General features: G+C 35.4%; 1 protein-coding gene and 1 long non-coding RNA gene across 2 annotated transcripts; one reads left to right on the top strand and one right to left on the bottom strand.

Moving 5' to 3' along the window:
* Positions 1 to 9,387: 9,387 nt before the first annotated feature.
* Positions 9,388 to 14,668, bottom strand: LOC128671467 (uncharacterized). The gene is made up of 3 exons (XR_008404848.1): positions 14,150 to 14,668; positions 9,955 to 10,163; positions 9,388 to 9,534 (listed from the first exon to the last, which is right to left on the bottom strand). It is a non-coding gene; the product is annotated as an uncharacterized LOC128671467 (long non-coding RNA).
* Positions 14,669 to 15,024: 356 nt separating this feature from the next.
* Positions 15,025 to 17,046, top strand: LOC128671466 (collagenase-like). Its single transcript, XM_053747921.2, has 5 exons — positions 15,025 to 15,244; positions 15,470 to 15,737; positions 15,891 to 15,986; positions 16,303 to 16,496; positions 16,806 to 17,046. Exons 1-5 carry the CDS (start codon positions 15,050 to 15,052, stop codon positions 16,908 to 16,910), a joined length of 858 nt encoding a protein of 285 aa, XP_053603896.1. The 5' UTR covers positions 15,025 to 15,049; the 3' UTR covers positions 16,911 to 17,046.
* The last annotated feature ends 2,748 nt before the right edge of the window (positions 17,047 to 19,794 follow it).

Raw genomic sequence — 19,794 nt, 5'->3', positions numbered from 1 at the left:
TTAATTTTGGTATCAAATCTGCTCTTTGTATCTAAATAAATTGTACACTTTTATCACAAACCATAATAGGTTTAATAACTATACCATATCCATAATTTAATATATTAATAGATTAAAAAAAATTACAAACTCTTTTTTAAAATAAATTTATATTAAAAAAAATTCATCACCTTCATGAAACTAATTAGCGGTGATATTTAGTAAGAATGATCCAACTCTTCAATACAATCAAATTTGAAGTGTGCACTCACAACCTAACAACAATCAGCGCGCCTAGGATTGTTAATAATTTGTAGGCAATCACGTCTGTGTGTCTGTTTGCACATTCTTGTGCTGTGGAGATGTTGATCCTGAACTCTGTCCAGATAGGATCTAAATTGCCTTGTGCGACATTAAAGGAAAGAGGGTGTTTAGCTCGGAGCATAATACGCCCATTGAGGTGAGCTGACGTTAAGATTGTTTAGATAAATTGCGCTCTAAAAATGGCAGAAATATGGGAGGGACTTTGAACCAGGTACGACGAAAAATAAAAAAAGGTTTGATCTCTAAGAGCGCGATCTTATTATACGTACCTATGTTTTTTACAAAAATGACTTTTTTGGCACAAGATTTCATTGTTCTTAGTTCTTATGCATTCAATGCACGATACAGTCCGTGTAGGTCCTTTGGATAGTTTAAGTCATTTAAAATAAAATTAAAAATATTTAAAATAATTGCGCTCCACCTAAGCTATGTACCAAAACATACACCGTAAATGTATAAAATTTCTGCTCAAACGGTTGAAAATTGACCTACAAGATTCCACCTGAAAACGCATATATTGATACTTATAGTGCAAGTTAAATAAAAGCTTGTAATATGCTTGTATTGACATTATTTGTTTTGGTACATAAGCTTAGATCAAGCGTAATTGTTCAAGGGAATATTTTTTATTTGATTTTGAATGAGTAATGTATTATATTTTGTAATTGTAATATATTACAACTACTTTACCTAAACTATCCAATATACTAAAAAATAACTTATAATACATTTAATAAAACTTATAATTTATTTATATACTAAGTAGTTTTGCATAACTTTGTAGGCATCTTGCATGAAAAATGATTGAAACTCAAATACCTATTGGGAATACACGTTATATAAATCACGTTTCCCACAAATGAAAAATATCAGCTGAAATTATCTGAAAAAGCATAACAGTGCCAAATTGGCCACGATAACTGCCATAATAATGCAAAACGCGTCCACACTGCAAAACTGTTTCATTCAATAAGGTTGTTACAGAAGAATAACTAACTACTATAGTCAATAGTTTTATAGGTAATTCTCAGAGCGTTAAGACCGCTGGCGGCCGCGCTGTCATTACAATTTTTCAAATATTAACAAAGACAGGAATTAGTTTTACTGTCTGACTTTAAAATCAATAATCTGCACTGTTAAAGAGCCTAAAATTTACATTATCATAATGTAAATTTTAGATTTTTCATTACGGTAAATTATCGCACTCATACAAACTACGCAATGTATTAGTAAAGGATAAGTTTCAATTCTAAACCTTCATTATTTTACCGTAACTCCATTCTCATAATCACTCTGAGAACTAGATACCGCTTGCGCAGTTTGAAATTACTGCGTAAATTTGATTAATTCAACATTAGTTAGTCGGCTGAATTTAGTTTTGACAATGCAGTGGGAACTTCCTTAATAAGTACAGAAATGTGTGAGATAACATTTCGTGGTTTTGTGTCACTATCTCTTTCTGCACTTATCAGTCGCTCTTGCTTTATCTGTTCTATATATTATATAGTCTTTTTAAAATAATTTAAACAAATAGGATTGATTTTACGGAAAACGAATCTCGAGGATAAGACGCTAAAGGGCGAGATTAATACTACCAAATAAAATATTTTTATTAACGTCACCATATTGTTGCGGCATATTGAGTAAGAAGTTGGTTGTTGTTTAGCTTATTACTGGTTATTAACAATCTAATAAACTTTATTTTATATTTACGTATATTCCGTACATAAGATCCTCTTGAGCTATCTATTCACCACACTCCGTGACACTTCTCACACTGTGGTGATACGACACAACACAACTTCTAAAGTTAGGTAGTGTGCAGATTTAAAATTTACTTTTTATACACGGATGTATTGCAAAAAATTACTTACAAATTCAAAATTCTCTATTTAATTTAGAATGATATTCATGTAATACATAACTTATTGACATCACACGTTTTTTTTGTCATATAATGTAAGCATAAAAAGTTGCTATACGCAAGGGGTCTACATGGAAATTCCGCAACGTAAATCCGTTGGCCACGTGGCGTCCGCGCCGCGCCGCAAAAGTACTTTTTGATAGACAGCCGCGGTGAGCGGGGCTTAATGTGCCGTGTCGGATACAGTGGAGAATTTTTCATTTAACAGGAATGCCTATTCAATTGCGCGCAGCGACATTGGTGATTTTTGGTGGCCAGACCGCGTAATTACATAGATTGGATTAGCATTTTCGTTAATTCTTACATTCTAATATAAGAATTAACAATGACAAGAAATATTGAACATTTGCTAGCTCTAGCTAGCAAATATTCTTTATTGAATTCTACATGAAACGTCGAATAAAAGACTAACGCTAAGAAGTGGACGGGAAGCAGCTAGTATTTTGTTAATTGTTACTAAGACATTGTATCTCAATATAAATAAATAAAGTAACGTTTCTCATAATGTTATAAAAGATAAGGTAAGTTTAGTAAAATGTTGTGTATAAAGTTGTAAAGCGGAAGGTGGAAGGGCGCTGCACAGTAAACACAGACTCTGTACATTTTAATTCCTTAAAAATAATACAGTTACCACTTTAATGTGAATTGAATATTTTTTTTAAAGTATACGCATCGAGGCATATGTGTGTCTGTTCGTGGTATAATTCGACAATGGAATACTTCTAAATTGGCTAATAAACGAAAATACCTCAGGAAATAACTGCTCTTTGGCTTTGGTCGTGTTTTGGCTCAATCAAGTCGAAGAATCATGAAGAAGTGTGTGCAGTGCAGTGTAGTGGTTTTTGTGCAACAGTGCTTTTCACTTATAAATCTATATAAGTACTTAATTGGTTATTTTATTCAATTGGTTGTTTTATAACAACTACTGGCTGAAGGTGTCTTTAAAACCAACAATCGATATTCACCATCATATGATTAAATATCAGCTGGTTATTATGTTCCGATAAACAATTTCATCGTCAGCGTCATCAATAAAATGGTCCAGTGGTCAACGCGTCTTGCTTCTGATCTGCGGGTTACGAGTTCGAGTCTTAGTCTGTAATTAGTTGTCTTTACTAGTTATGTTTTTCTTTTTATTATCATTAAAATATTACATTTATATTATTGATTGTGTTTTTTTATGGACATGTTATGAACTGGAATGCAAATGTTTTACATGAATAATTTTTTGTCTTCATTGTTATTATTATTTTTGTGATTATAGGAATTAAATTATAATGACGATTTGCAATAAATTCATATTATTTCAAGATTATTGTGACTGAATTATAAATGTATTTAGGCAATTGACAGTTTAACTTTTTATTTTATATCTTTTTGACTTATATGAAACATTAATATAATTAATAATTAAAAAAATGTATATTGTAATTGGATTATTATATTTCTGAGCGATTGATTTAATATAAATACTGTCATTGTAACGAGTTTGGAAATTATATTAATTTAATGCATGGTGTTGCATGTTATTTATTATTATTTGTTTTTTTTTTTTTTTTACCTTTATAATGTCACTACCAGACCCAGCTCCTGCTGCAGTGTCGCCTGTAGCTGGCCCCACGGTTCTTTCTTTAGATTCTTACCAAAAGTGTGAGCAGTGTGATCGCCCGCGTTTTTTTAAAGGACGTAGGGGTCTTAATGTACATATTTCTCGGGTTCATAAGGCTTCATCTTCATCGGTATCAAGTTCTAATCACAGGTCCAATACTGATGGGCCTCCTCCTTTATTGGCAGTTTCCGGTCCAGGTGATAGTCACCATCCGGAGGGTGTGTTTTGGGCTCTTTTGTCTAAGTACAAAAAATGTTTGCCAGTAGTCAAGAGAATCCCCAGGGGTGCAAGATTGTCGGTTGCAACAGCTTTAAAAAAAGTTATCGACAATATCATTGTGACCAACAGTATAGAAAGCTGGGAAAGCTTATTGTCTTTTGCTTTCAGAACTTTGCATGTACACGGTGAGGAAGGACGTTCATCTTCCCTAACCCAACTCATAAAATCGAATTGTTGTCAACATGATCATTATCTAGTTAGTATTGGGGATGCGCAACGCTTTATAAATAGGTCCAACAATGTTCTATTTGGTAGGATTAAGAGAATTGAGAATAAGGTTAGCGATGGGGATGTGAGGGGGGCAGCTCATTTGATTTTTTCCAATGATGCTCTTGCTCCAGAAACTGATGAAACCTTTGAATCCTTGGTGAGAAAACATCCTCAAAATACAACGCGTAATCTTCACCCGGATCCTCCTGTAGACGCAGACCATAACCTACAAATTTCTGCTGATCAAGTATTGGAATCTCTTAATTCTTTTAAAGGTGGATCTGCAAGCGGTCTGGATGGCTTATCACCACAGCATTTGAAAGACCTTTTGTGTGGTGCCACTGGTGATACGGGCCGCGCTTTACTGCAGAGTTTGGTTGCGCTCATTAATTTAATGTTGGCCGGTAAGGTTCCCAATGAAGTAGCCAGGATTTTGTATGGGGCTAATTTATGTGCCCTCGTCAAAAAGGATGGTGGTATACGTCCGATAGCAGTAGGTTGCACAATAAGAAGATTGGCTTCCAAAATTGTTTGCAAAAATGTTTTCATTACTTTGTCTTCATTATTTCAGCCTAAGCAGTTAGGTTTTGGAGTGAAGGGTGGCTGTGAGGCTATGGTACACTCTGCTAGGACTTTTATCAATTCTGCTAATAGTGAGGTTTTGTTAAAACTTGATATATGTAATGCTTTTAATTCAATTGATAGAGGTGTTTTCTTGCGAGAAGCTAGAGAGCACATTCCAGATATTTATTCATATTTGTGGCAATGTTACGGTACACCATCAAATCTTGTCTACAAGGATAAACTTATAAAATCTGTAACAGGTTGTCAACAGGGAGATCCTTTAGGACCTGCCATATTTAGTCTCGGTATAAACCCTATAATATCTACTCTCAGTTCTCCTCTAAATATGTGGTATTTAGATGATGGGACCTTGGGTGGGAACGCTGAGACCGTAAGGGCGGACTTGGAGACTTTGATTCATAGTTTTGAAGAGGTAGGGTTAAAACTAAATTTCTCCAAGTGCGAACTATACATAGGCGATTCCTTTGCAGATTCAGACAGAGACAATATTTATTCAAGTTTTCTATCAGTAGCTCCTGGATTGACTTTGGTGAATGGGGATAGTTTACGTATTTTGGGTGCCCCGGTGTTGGAGGGTTCTGTTGAGAATTTCGTAAATGAACAGGTCATTAAATTTAATGCGTCTTCAGACCTTTTATTTAAAATTAATCCTCACATGGCTTACTTTATTATAAAATTCTGCCTCTTTGTGCCCAAGTTTACTTATGCTATACGGTGCTCGTTATTGTGGAAGCATCACAATCATCTAGAAGTCCTTGATGAACTTATTAAAGTTTCACTGGTAAGAGTGATCAATTCTGAAATAAATAGCGAGGCCTGGCAGTTTGCCTCACTACCAGTTCGTTTTGGAGGCATAGGCGTGCGTAAAGTATCTGATGTGGCTCTTCCAGCCTTTTTGTCCTCCGCTCATGCGGCATCCTCATTATGTGGTAGGATTCTGTCCCCGTTATCGGGTCCCATTGAGGTGAGCGGCTTGAGCGAGGCTGAGGAGGTATGGCGGTCAATTAGTTCGGAGGAGTTACCACTAAACAGAAGTTCACAGCGACAGTGGGACAATCCTTTATGCAAGGCCATCCAGGAGAGGACTCTGTCTCAGTGCAGCCGTTTGGAGGATCGTGCTCGCTTTCTAGCTTTAATGGAGAAAGAGTCTGGTTATTGGCTTCGGGCACTCCCATCAAAACATGTAGGCACTCTTTTAGACAAAACCACTTTTACCTTGGCTATGGGACTTCGCTTGGGTGCGAAAATAAATCAACCCCACATTTGTCAATGTGGTATGGCCGTTAACAGTTTCGGCCATCATGGCCTGTCTTGTGTGAGAAGTGTAGGGCGAATTCCTCGTCATGCATCTCTCAATGATATCATTCGCAGAACATTGGCAACGATTGGTATCCCCTCAATCTTGGAACCCAACGGGATATTCCGTGCTGACGGTAAACGCCCGGACGGTATGTCCCTTGTCCCTTGGCGCTTGGGAAGGAGCCTGGTTTGGGATGCCACATGTGTTGACACTTTGGCACCGTCACATTTACCGTCCACCTCTCTTCATGGCGGCGCGGCGGCTAGTGCGGCTGAAGCAGGCAAAATGCGAAAATATATGGGTCTGGTGGATAATTATTATTTTTTACCTTTTGCTGTTGAAACGATGGGTCCTTGGGGTCCTGAAGCAAGGCTATTTTTAAGAGAAATAACGACGCGCCTCGTGGAGGCAACGGGAGACTCGAGGGCTGGCAGCTTTTTTTGCTCAGCGTGTAAGCCTCGCTATACAACGGGGCAACGCTGCCAGTATACTGGGTACGTTGCCTCCCTGTGGCACGTTGGAAGATTATTTTTATTTGTAAAACGGCATTTTTGTTTTGTATTTATGATGCTTTTTGTAAATATGAATAATAAAAGTTGTAAAGCTAATATAAATAAATATTACTTTTTAGCCCACTTGTTGATAAAAACGGCATATTTTCTGAAATATCTTGCGAAGTTCGCGCAGTAACTTATTTTCTGGGAATGAGAAATGCTGATAGGGTGGGCAATGGTGCAAAAAACTTATCACGTTTATATAAGTTAGCATAAACTGCAATCACCAATCCCATTACGTTATTATAAGAATGGAAGCGAATACTAAAATCATTCATATTGCCATGGGTGAATGGGTGAGTTTATACTATAGTATAATATACAATTAAAATATATTTATTATTTTGATAGATTGGATATTTCGAGCAAGTGTGTTGAATTATTTTGACTAGTCAAGAAAGTACTTTTTGATATTTAGTAAGTTTTTAGATATTTGTCTGGTATTGGTTTATGGTAACCATTATCGTTTTTATTCAGTTTCTTGAAGAGTAGTGAATTAATTTAAACTATTGATATTAAAATCAAACTAAATAAAAAAGATTCGTCCAAAATGCAAGTGAACACTTGCATTTTTTGAATTCCACCCATAGCCATAATCGTATGAAGCCGTGTGGTAAGCTAGACCATTCTGCTTTTCTGCCTAGGTTCAAGTAATTCTGGAGCTCCCCAGCTGTTGCTACATTTAAAATGTCTGAGGATTTATTTATGTATATCTTTTAAAAAAGTAATATTTATTTATATCTTTAAACCATTTATTACGCCGACTAACTCGCATGTCCCTGTGCTATTTGTTATGTTTGACTGAATGGCATAATTAATTTACTGGCTATAAGTGTAACTACTTAGTCACGGAACACTTCCTAAACGCAATTTTGTTCCGATTTGGGTCAACAAATTCCAAGCATGGCGTCGAACTATCGATAGTTGACCTTGGAAATTAGTTCAAAACTGATCGAAGAGTAGTTAGTGTAAAGGTACACATACAAGTTGACAGCTGTCAATGTGCGTAGTTAAAGATTTCATGATGTATCTTCGAAAACTATACTCATTATTAACTTGAACTCACGAGTAGAATCCCCTTTAAAATCCACCCCCGTGATTCAAGCATGCGAATAAATCAAATTGCTTGCATGCCAGTATATTATCTCGAACGTGCTGCTGGCATGCAAGTGTGCTAGCTACTGGCATATGGCCAGGTAGAAATTTAAGAAAAAGGTTATATTTGCAGCTATGCGTATTCAATTTGATGGTTTTCGTTAAAATGACATAGCTGTAAAAGTGTGACTTTGGCATAAAAACATATGGCAACCATCTAAATCCGAATTTCCAATCTCAAGTCTCCGTCATCTTTAATTAACGACTAGTTTTAATATAAAAATAGCTACGTTTTATAACACAGCCTCGATTAATTATGCGTGTGCACGAACCTGTTTTCCAGTAGCTGTATATTATGTGAACAGCTATAATTTATCCTTTTACATGCGGTAATTTTATTTCTGACAGAGTCAGACTTTAATTTTCCATGTATATGAGCTGAAATATTGTAGGTAAAATAACCACTGGAGATAATAAAAATATTCATGACATAGATTTCGTTACGAAAGAAACAATGTTTTCTTATCAATTATCCTTACTATGTTCGTTATTATTTTTAATGACTTTGTATGATATACAATGTAAAATCCTTGGTACATAAAATACACTTGCTATGTATGTGTAATTTTTTTCGCCTAAAAGCATCTGACATGATTTTCACTTCTACTTATCGCAATCTAATGGCAAGTAAACAATATCAAATTAAAATAGACCAACGGGAAAGTAGACTAATCGCTTCGGAGACTGAATTCAGAGTTCTGTCCTGTCGATTTTTTCATTCACCAGAAACAAGTGACGATCATGAATAATATAAGCAGGTATATATTTATGATCTCTTGTGACCTCACATGAACATGTTATGTTTTATAAATGTTATCTACCTAAATAATTTATATTGATAAAAAAAATAAAATTCTCCCCAAAGAATTTCAAAATTCCATGTGTTCTGTGTGCTTGAAATAAAAGAGACATTTGTGAAATCGAATAAAGAGGAAGATGTTTTATTCAAACCCCCAATGGCAATTACAGTGACACAGACCTCAAGGAAGGGTATTGTATAAAAAGCTTCGGCGGCCGTTAACTGGACGAAAAACATTGTCGGAAGCCAAATTATTCCCGCAATTTGGGGAGTTTTCCCTTTGACCTGGCCGTTTTGCAAACTCTGATATCGTTTTGTTTCCTTTTCGACCATTCAATGTTTGTGGCCATTATTGTTTTCATATTCATTCCAGATTTTTGCTGTCGCTATCAGGATTTATAATTGTAAGTCGCATTGAGGAAAATCTAATAAATAGGTAGGTATCTTTTTTGTCATAGACATAATCCTTCAAAGGTCGTCATTACTTGTCGTCTGTAAATAAATTTACGAGTATTCTGTATATAGTATATCATGGGAAAGTGTATTAGAAATTGTGAAAAATGCTTTATTTGGCACTAGTGTTTTATTTGACGTTCTGCGTTACACTTATCGAAAATAAGACACAAGCTTGCAATGATCATTACGTATTTAGCTTTATTAAAAATAATTTACAATTTTGAATAAATACAATATTTTATATATCTGATAAAAAAAACATATGTACCGTTAGACATCGCTAATAGGAATTTTTAGAATATCAATATGTCCGTTCATCCCTGTTGTCGAAACAGCTGACGGCATGTATGGCCACAGATGCTAAAACGAATTTTGTGTTGTTATTATTCCGTATTTATAATTTCGTATATTTTAATTAAACTCTAGTGAGTAAAATTATGAATCTGAATAATGTTTTGAGTTGCAATGAAACTTGATTTAAAGGCGCAGTGTTGTGTAGCACTTCGTATCATACACGTAGCCCATACTCGTAGCGCAATACTCGTAGCGCTATATCACCATAAAGTTCTAATGTCGGCTTTAAACTATAGGCAAACAGTCTGGTCAAAGTACGAGTACATTGCTGGTTTTTCAATGCGGTAAACAAAAGCTTTCGTGCAAATTACTCAATGTTCATTCATTTGCATTTTCATCTGTCGAAGCCGGCATGACACGGTTGTATTAATTTGAGCAGCATCAACCTAATTGACAAATGGACAATCTTGGTGTTATTTATATTACCTTGGTGATGGTTTCCTCACCGGGTCGTGGTGGCCATAGAATTCGAAACGTTACGTATTATTTTATTTCTAATACGGCTTTTGTATGTTGAATATATTTTCTCAATCTCGCGACGTAGTTTGCAAATATGATTTGACATATTTTGCATATAAAATGTTGCTCAAGTTTTTGCTTTATTTTCTTCCAAGTCGCCGTCTAACCAGCGTTCCCTGTGGACAAAATCAAGAAAATATAGAGGGTTTAGTAAAAAGAATACGATACGAGACGTCTTGTTCAAACATGTTAAATTCAAATCCTCCACGGAATGCCCAGTAACAATGCACTGTGGGGACTTATTCAATTTGACTGCGAAGACAACTGTTCTTGAGTTTGAAAGGCATTGTATTTTTCCTACACCTTAGTCGTTCGTTCGTTTTTCATTTTATCTGTTCCCGAACAATACTTTCATTCAATCCGCTTTCCGACATTAGGCATGCAAGGCACGTTCTGTCGCGACTGCTCTGCGACCAAGTTCCGTGCTGCGCCCACGGTGCATGGGAGGGAGCGGGTGCGGTTACAAAGTAATTAGTTATAAAGTTAATCGATTAAAATAAAAGTGAGATATAAGACTGATTATTGTTAGGACCGACTGTCGGCATACACACATACTGTGTGCTTAAAGTATAAGTGATACCCACATAAAGTATAAGTGAATTTCACTGATATTCTTTTTTTAATATAATCTTTTTTTTCCTTTCTTTTATTAACTAACTAGATAATGTAATAGGGTACACATGTAACGTTGTATTAAAATAACAAATAAATAAATAAAAGTAATTTTTAAGGTCTGATTAATTATATCAAAAAATATCAAAGCTTTCTTCTGACATTTTTTATATCTTCTGATATATTATTTAATCTAAAAAAAATTAAAGTCGTAAATGTTTTGATAAATAATGATAAAGCGGGCCCTTTACTCCGATGCTTTATGGTTAAGGAAGTAACGGGAACGCCGCGTCAAATTTGAACATGCTACAAGCGTACTATGTCAATCAATGTATTTCAACAACGAACATTATCAAGCTGTCGTAATCTGCAACAATATTATAATAACAATGATAGATGTACCTATTTATTTATTTTAGGCAAATCTTTTAAGTCTTAGCTTGTTAAAATGATTAAATACTAATTTATTATACTTATATTTTGTGTTTTCCTACTTCATAAATCAATAATGTGTAGATAAAAACATGTTGATGAACCTGTCTGTAATCACTATGCAGCTGCAATAAGACTAGACTAGATAAGTAATAAGCCAGACTGTGCAAAATTATGACTACGTTCATTAACAAAAATAAGTCAACCATTTTAATATTTATATATTACAGTTCCCCTAATCTAACCTAATCTTCGCATGTTTTTAAATGAAATTTACTTTTTAGCATTATGCATACATCTTTACATATTATAAAAAGAAGTCTTTTTGTCGCGTCAGTTTTTAGATGAACGCGATAATATCAAAAACTATCAAGCGGATTTTTGTACCTTTTTCACCAATACATACTATCTAATATTTATTTAAATATCTATTACATTTTATAATAGGTACATTGTTTTTACGTCGAGATGGTGATTCCAAAGAATATACGCAATATCCGAACACATAAAAAAGGGAACACTGATAATAATATATTCTGAAAATTGATGAGGTCAAAATGTATTAAGCTAATAATATGTCCTCTCCCTCGTCACATGTGATGTGAGCACTGTTCGATTCTATTGGTACGCGCAAATGAACCACCCTGGAAGCGTCCTGTTTGTCTTCATACTTTGTCGTTTGAAACTCATACATTATTGATGACCGTATTCTGAAGCTTGTCGCCGCCTACTCGCTCGTTTGATTATATCATAAGACTACGAGTTTAGTCAATTCCTCTTGACTTCTCTAGTTTTGATCCGACGCGGCAGTGGCGGTCGCACACAAAAGTAATTTAAAAAAAATGTTTTCTAATAAAACTTATTTTGACAGATGAATGTACCATTAAAATTGGGATTAATTAGAATACGTATTCAAATTAATGCAAATATTAGATCGCACACATGATATTACGCTTTTTAAGTAATTAATTATAGCTGTTTGGTAGTACAAGTGCAGAAAAAGTGCTCCTATCCAAGGCACAGACCCACAAGGAGTAGATTTACGGCGGAAGAACTTGCGGAATTGCGATAGACTGCGCGAATACAGCTCTCATTCTGGCATAGTTTGGAAACGCGCGACTTTTATTATAACCTCGAGATGGAATGGGTGCGGTAGCTCAGAACGCGTTGTAAGAAAATTGAGTCGACGTTGTTCGCGAATTCGCCGCATGCCGGTGTAAGATAATTGTGGCAAATGTAATTTGGGCCGAGATAGAATATTCAAGTGAGAGTATATTCAACACTAGCTACACCTCCAGGATTTTCTCCCGTGGGAAATTTAGGTATATTAAGTAGGTACTATATGCACATGCTATAAAGTCATATTTTAAATCTGCACTAAATTTTTCGGGTTTGAATAATACATATGCTCACATTCAAACTTACGCAATAAAAATATTGAAAGAATAGTAGGATGAATTAACCTCCCGTGGATGCCATACGAACCTTGCCCGATGATAGATAATAGTTTCAATAACCAAAGAGGATTATAGTTGAATCTTCAAAATTTTAATAAAGGCGGGTATCAGGGCGTCATAATTATAGTATAAAATGAAAAAACTTGTGAATGACAGAGAATTTGTTGAATCAATATAAATACACATATTGAAATTGATCGTATTAAACTCACAAAAATCTTAGGACTCAAAATAAATTTTCATTATGCGCCTCTTACGTGTTCTTTGATAAACTATAATGTTATCATGATTGATAGACTACTGATATTAGTGACAGAGTATTAATTTGATAAAACTGACACAGAGCGTACATTAAACTTTACACTAGATTTTTCTGCACGTTCGAGAAATGTAGGTATTTTTCAATCAAGGATGCCGAGTTCTGGCAACCAGGTCTGGCAGCCGTCCACGTCTCCTGCGTATATATCATCGTGTTGTGACACCCCTAGCGTCCTGTCGTCGCTCGTAGCATTTTTGACTTGCAGATGACTTTGCTATCTCCGGTGGGGAATCCTGTTCATATTTCGTTTATGATCTATTCTGGGACTTGCGCATTCGAATTTGACAGATTTAGGAAAATTGTTGTTTGACAATTAACACTTCTCTCTCCTCAGGGTGTTTTCTTATAGCCAGATAGCGTTACGGAATGATTTTTATAATAATAGCAAAGGCTCTCGTTAATTCTTACAATTTCCCAGAATCATTTTAAGAGTGAGTTGCATCCTCAAGTTCGACATTGATATTTAGCAGCGCGCCGTGGGCGCACCGTTGACGATTCAACAAAACGACGTAATTTGCGTTTTACCGCGCACCTTAAAGGTAACGTCAAAGGAGGCGGTGCAATCCACCCTAAAAGTCATTGGTGCCATAAAGAAAATATGATAATGCAATATTTTTGTACACTAACAACTTAAAGTTGAGAAAGTTTTGAACCTGAGACATGTGTCTGTATTAAAGTTAACAGTCAATAAATTGGTTGAAAATTTAAGCCGAAGCCGCCAGACAATATTCTGTTCGAATATTCGAATAAAATTAGCATTCAAACTGTTGCTAATTTCATTAATTAAAGTAAATACATTAATTTAGCGTTGTAAAGTGACGAGCATTTTCGCACTTTCGCCTTCATTACGACATTGTGGGGTGAGGGGGGGGTGATGTCAGCAATTAACAGAAGTTCACAGGTCGCAGGTGAAGTTGGTTTCATTAGCGGTCTGGACTAATGTCATCTGATGCTTTATCTGTTTGCGTGTGGCTTTCATTTGCGGGTAGGACTATTTTATCACAGTACCGAAGTATGCTGGGAAATATATGCCTTGATCGTGTATTTAAATAATATTTTATTTACTGTTTGAAGTGTTGCTGTTTGTTATTCCTAATAAAAATATAAAAGAAAATTTTATTTACAAATAACATTTAAAAAATTTAAAGCAACAATAACAAAATCACACAGATGCTCTATATCAATATATCCAAATCAATTCAAATTTAGCTACTATTACAGCCACATAGAGATCATGCAGTGTTAACATAAGCTTGTAGAAAATAGTTACAAACGTACATACAGTCAATGTCACATACTGTAACACCAGCATATGACGACCGGACACGCCGTTACTGTTTACGCTGAGCGTCCCGCTCGCCGTTATCCCGCGTCCGGTTGCCATTTCCATATAGTACACTGAGTAAATCCTAACCATTTGATGACACTCATTATATTGACACCTTTTGCAGAAGTTTTTTATAGAAATGTGTCAAATCTTCAATCTTTTCTTTAATTACTTTCAATTTAAGTAAATTGCACTGGGTATTTCCCAAACAATAAGTGATAATATTAATTACTTATTATTACAAATGAAATTTTTCAGTCTACTGAAGGATAAAAAATAATAAGTGCTGCAAATTACTACATTTTAAAAATATATAGTGATTATTTGATAAGATTATCTCATTAGGGTTTCCCACGCCGGTTGATGCTTAAAATAATACGACTGATGTAATCAGTAGGTACTGATAAATTAAATTCAAAAATAGAAACTTGTGTGTTCCGTACATACACAATTATTTCTGTTTATTCTAATTTATCTGCGCTTGCATAATCGTAGTGTTAGCCCAAGAGCAAACTCAACGAAAATCTTACACTTGAACTCTATCTCTATCTGGGATATCTGAATCCTTTCCAACGTTTTAAACAAGAAAGAAGAGAGTAGATGTAATTATATACCCACCACACTAGGATACTATTCGAAACCGGGTTTATTGTAGTTATAGCCTTATTGGAGACTAAATATACACTTTTTACTTTGAATATACCGAAGAACTATAAAAACTTATCTTCAATATCAATCCAATGCTCGATATTTTCCCAAAATATATCGATGAGATTAAGGTATTAACAAATATGATTGTCGCCAAATTGAGTATAAAAACTATAAGGGTGTTAGTTGGAGTATTATTCAAGCGCCATGAAATTCCTAGTTGTCATCGTTGCCTTGGTCGCCACAATCCTGGCTGAAGATGCTCCCATCTTCAAAGACTACCATCAGGAGATTGGAATAAACCTCGCAGCTAAGATCAAGGCCCGTGAAGAAGCGGCTGACTTCGATGGCTCAAGGATCACCGGAGGAAATGCTGCAGCACTCGGTGCTCACCCTCATTTGGTAATATTATTCTTCATATTATTCTTCATGTAACCATTTAGTTAGGTCTCAAATTTACCATCAACATTTTCAGGATCCATCTTATTATGTTTTAATTTTTACTTGCTCAAAAAATTTATATATTAGCAAAAGCGTAGTCAAACAGTAATCAGTAGATTAAGTAATTTTCCAGCCATATGTTCAATACCTATATGCTTTTAATTTTATAAAGGTTTTGTCGATCAGGGTGGTCTGGTGATCTTGCTGACCAACGGTTGGACCTCAGTTTGCGGTTCCTCTCTTCTCTCCAATTCCCGTTCGATCACCGCTGCCCACTGCTGGAGGCATGGCAACAGCCAAGCCGTTCAGTTTACTGTAGTTTTGGGATCCACTACACTCTTCTCTGGTGGTCTTCGCATCCAGACCAACGGTGTTGAAGTGCACGCTAACTACAACGAAGGCAACTTGAACAATGACATCGCTATTATCAACGTTGGCTGGGTTACTTACACAAGTGAGTATTTACGTTCATTTTACAACTAAAGAAATTGATCTTGAGAGATAATGGCTTTATATTGTTTTTTATTTTGAAACCTATTGAAAGAGTTTATGATCTCACGATAATGAAAAACGAAGAACTTTGGCCTAATAAGAATGTATTTCACAGATGTAATTCAACCCATCACTCTGCCTACAAACCAGGTCAACAACAACTTTGTTGGCACGTGGGCATGGGCTGCAGGTTTCGGCGCCACCGGAGACAGTGAGTATATATTTCTTGACAATTTACTTGTGGTTTTTATAGTTTGTGCATTCTAAAAGCATACAAGTAACTAAATGGTATATAAAAATATTTATATTTCCGGCGGAAATGTTACGTTTGTTTATATATGAGAAAATCGGAAAAAATTCAACTGCAGGACACTTAACTCGAAAAATTCATCAAAATCTCCATATGGACCACTAGGTAATTTCAGTATCATTTAAAAGGTCTTTATTCAAAGATACCAGACGTAGGTTGTTTTTAAACTATCAACTTAGTAATCTATTGTCTTAACTCTATCCTTATCTCTTTGCAGACAGTCCCATAACCAACAATCAGTTTCTGAGTGAAGTCACCCTGCAGGTGATCACCAACGCCGTGTGTGCCGCCACCTACGGCAGCTCTGTCGTCGCCAACTCCGTGATCTGTGTTAGCGGCCAGGGTCGCAGCACTTGTGGTGGTGACTCCGGTGGCCCCTTGTGGGTTTGGAACGGCAATGAGCGCGCTCTGGTCTGTAATTTTATTCCTGAATAGTAATATAAATCTGCTTTTGAAGCTTGTCGATTAAGAGAATACTATTAAGTAAGTTTAGTTAGCTCAAAGATTTCAAATGCTTTAAAACATATTATTGGAAACATTTCTAAACTTGTGTAAAAGAAGTGTATTATAGTAACTTAGCAATATAAACTCATTATGAAATCATTTTAGAGTTTCACATTTTCCATTAAAATTTGCACCTAATAAAGGTAAAAATACAGTTAAGACATAGGAACATTTTATAGTATTATTATAATGGTTATTAATGTTTTCATTACATAGATCGGTGTCACTTCCTTCGGCCACATCAGCGGCTGCCAGACCAACTTCCCAGCCGGCTTCGCCAGGGTAACCTCCTTCATCGCTTGGATCCAAGCTCGTCTTTGAATCACCATAAACAACGGCATCTATATTGGAAATGTGATAACCTTCAATTTAAAATTATCTATAATATACAGATTAGGTATTTACAACTGTTATTTAATTTTAGTTTGTGTTCATTAAAATTTAATTTATACTTTTATCTTATATTATATAATTCAAAACAAGTCACACAGTTCCATCAGCACAGATCAAGTAAAATAACAACCCATAAGTACGGACAAAAACGTATTTATGATATTTTGAATACAACTTAATATCTAACTTAAAATAATATATTTGCTCATGTATTACAAACCTCGCTTGCTTGGGTTGCTGGTTTGTTCCGGGGGAGCCGAAAATAAGCGACTGTGAAAATGTATTTTATATGTATTTTACAGTATGTGGTACTTCGTTGAATAATTCTAGTAACACTGCCCTGAGACTTCTCTGATGAAAAAATTTTGCATGGAAATCTAACCTTTTACATTATGGGTACAATTACAAATCCTATAACAAAATATTAATCGTTGTATATTGAGTTGACGTAGAGCAACCTCTATGTGAAACACAGGTCTACACCTGTTATAGATATAAAAATCTGACTTTTAGTAATAGGTACCTAATTAAAGAATTCTAGTATCTACTTTAATTGAAAGTCAGATTTCTTGGAAGAAGCGTTCGAAAGTTGAACTGAAAGTTTCTACATTGCAGGAGTGTAAACATCATATTGGTTTGCGATACGAAAGTTGCGATTCAGCAGCGTTTTCATAAACATCGATGGAAGCTAAATAAACTGAAAACGTCATCGGGAAGTCCTTCAAAGTAAAATTCCTCCGCAGCAATTTAAAGTTGCTCGAAGTCGCCGAGTCACTACTGGGAGCTAAGTTAAATCGATTCGTTTATCGGTGTTTCACGAACGATTACCTCTATATTGCCATTTTATTAGCCATGTAGGGTGATGGTAGTTACAGAATATGTGACTATTACTGGAATTCCTCTTTGCAGTTTAAGGGTTTAGGAGATTGCGATGGGAGACAAATAACGCTTGTTTTTTGTGGAAAGGTTAGTTCTATTCTTATTTGTACGTATTTTGTGATAAAAGATAATATATTTATACTTATTATCATGATTTAATCCCATATGAGGTGTTTTAAGATAGCGAGTACCGTGAAATTAATTATTTCAAATTTTAATATTAGGTACCACGGATTATAGCTGTCAGTGTTTATATGTAGTACACTATTTTTTCAATAATTAATTGGATACACTATTATTTTATTATTGTTCAATAATGATCATTACAAATTAAAATTAATATAGTTACCTATTCGTATAAAGAAGAGACAGTCCTATTTAGATACGCCATATATTTTTAACCAACTACAAAGTATAAAATTTTGTCGGATTCAATCCAAGACCATACAAAAGTTTACAGCTTACGACCCACATCCGTGTGAGATTGCCGGACTGCATTTTTGAAAGAAATGCTGTCGTGTTCTTCCAACACAATACGAAACGCTGAAACCATACAATGGACGTATTTGTGCTGTTGTATTGTATAGTTTTTTTTTCATGTAACAAGGAGCGCGATTATATTTTTTTCATATAGGTACTTAGATACTTGTATCTATTAAATAATATAGACTACCGATCCGTCCCGCCTTGGCTACTACACCTAAACCTTCCTCAGAAATCACACTTTTTTCACGAATTTTCATCCGTTCAGTAGATTTTGAGTTTATTGCAAACAGACGGATAGACGCGACACGGACGTTTTATAATAGGTATATAGGCATAATGTTTGCAATTTTTTCTTGAAAATTGGATTCCCTATAATCGCAGCTTCAGAAGTGTTTTTAGAATAGATTAAAATCACAGACTTGTATATTAATTAAAATATTTTTATTCTCGAATAAACAGATATGCACGTACATAGATCTTAATCGTAGTTAATTATTTATTTAGAGTTATATTTCATGTTCGACGACCTTAGAATTTAACGTAGTTGCATATGCATAGTAACATTTTTTAACATATGTGAAATACGCACAGTAACATTACTGTGTTACGTACCTATATACTATGCATTACTTGCGTGCGTAGGTACATTATACATGTTGTACATTATTGTGATAAACATAGGTCTCGGAAAACGACGTACCTATATCGGTTTTGTAGAACCACATTTTTTAAAGCTAAGAAGGTATTAGTTAGGACTGTAGAATGTAGATAAGGCTGTAGAAATTTCACCTAATATAATCGCGATAAATTGAATTCATCCCAATTGTCCTGCCAGCTGACAACGAAGGTAGCACATCCGGACGCTTTTGCTCTGATATATTTGAAAGGGGCCTGGAACTTATTGCATTTGGGATTGGGAGTGCATTTTAAATATTACGTTTTTGTATATCGATTGAATTCATAGGTTGCCTGTGACACCTATCAATAGAATGTTATTTTCATTAAAAAAATTGCTAACAAGATGTAGATACCTAGACGTACCTACCTACGTACAATCTGGGTACCTACCTAAATAAGAAGGTAATTGCAAGGAAAAGGAAAATTATGAATGAAAATTATTTGCTCTAAGTTAATAGGTACTACCTAAAGGCATATTTATATCTCTACCTCGTAGATAAAAAATATTTAGGTACAAGTAGGTTCAGCTAGGTATATTGATTAAATCCCCCCGACGGGTTCCCATCTTGTCGCGATGGTGGGGCTTAGTAACCGGGGGGGCTGGTCTGACACAACCAGCCACCCCGGTGAACCAAGAGGAACCCAAGGCCCAGAGACTTTGGTGGGTGCTCTGGGCCTGGTGGACGGTCCCCTCAGTAGTACTGCCATTGGCTGGTGACCCGCCACCAGCCTTTGGATGTGGAAACTAGAGGGGACCAGAGGTGGGGTC

Source organism: Plodia interpunctella, chromosome 7 (genome assembly GCF_027563975.2).
Source record: "Plodia interpunctella isolate USDA-ARS_2022_Savannah chromosome 7, ilPloInte3.2, whole genome shotgun sequence".
In the NCBI taxonomy this organism is placed as follows: Eukaryota; Metazoa; Arthropoda; class Insecta; order Lepidoptera; family Pyralidae; genus Plodia; species Plodia interpunctella.
The sequence above is the reverse complement of the archived record's forward strand: the minus strand, read 5'-3'. Positions and strand labels throughout refer to the sequence as shown.

Bases quoted from the DNA above. Each gene is read 5' to 3' on its own strand.
- LOC128671466 (XM_053747921.2), top strand. From the start codon at position 15,050: ATGAAATTCCTAGTTGTCATCGTTGCCTTGGTCGCCACAATCCTGGCT. The intron at 15,245-15,469 runs GTAATATTATTC...TTTGTCGATCAG, and splicing joins TCGGTGCTCACCCTCATTTG to GGTGGTCTGGTGATCTTGCT. The intron at 15,738-15,890 runs GTGAGTATTTAC...TGTATTTCACAG, and splicing joins TGGCTGGGTTACTTACACAA to ATGTAATTCAACCCATCACT.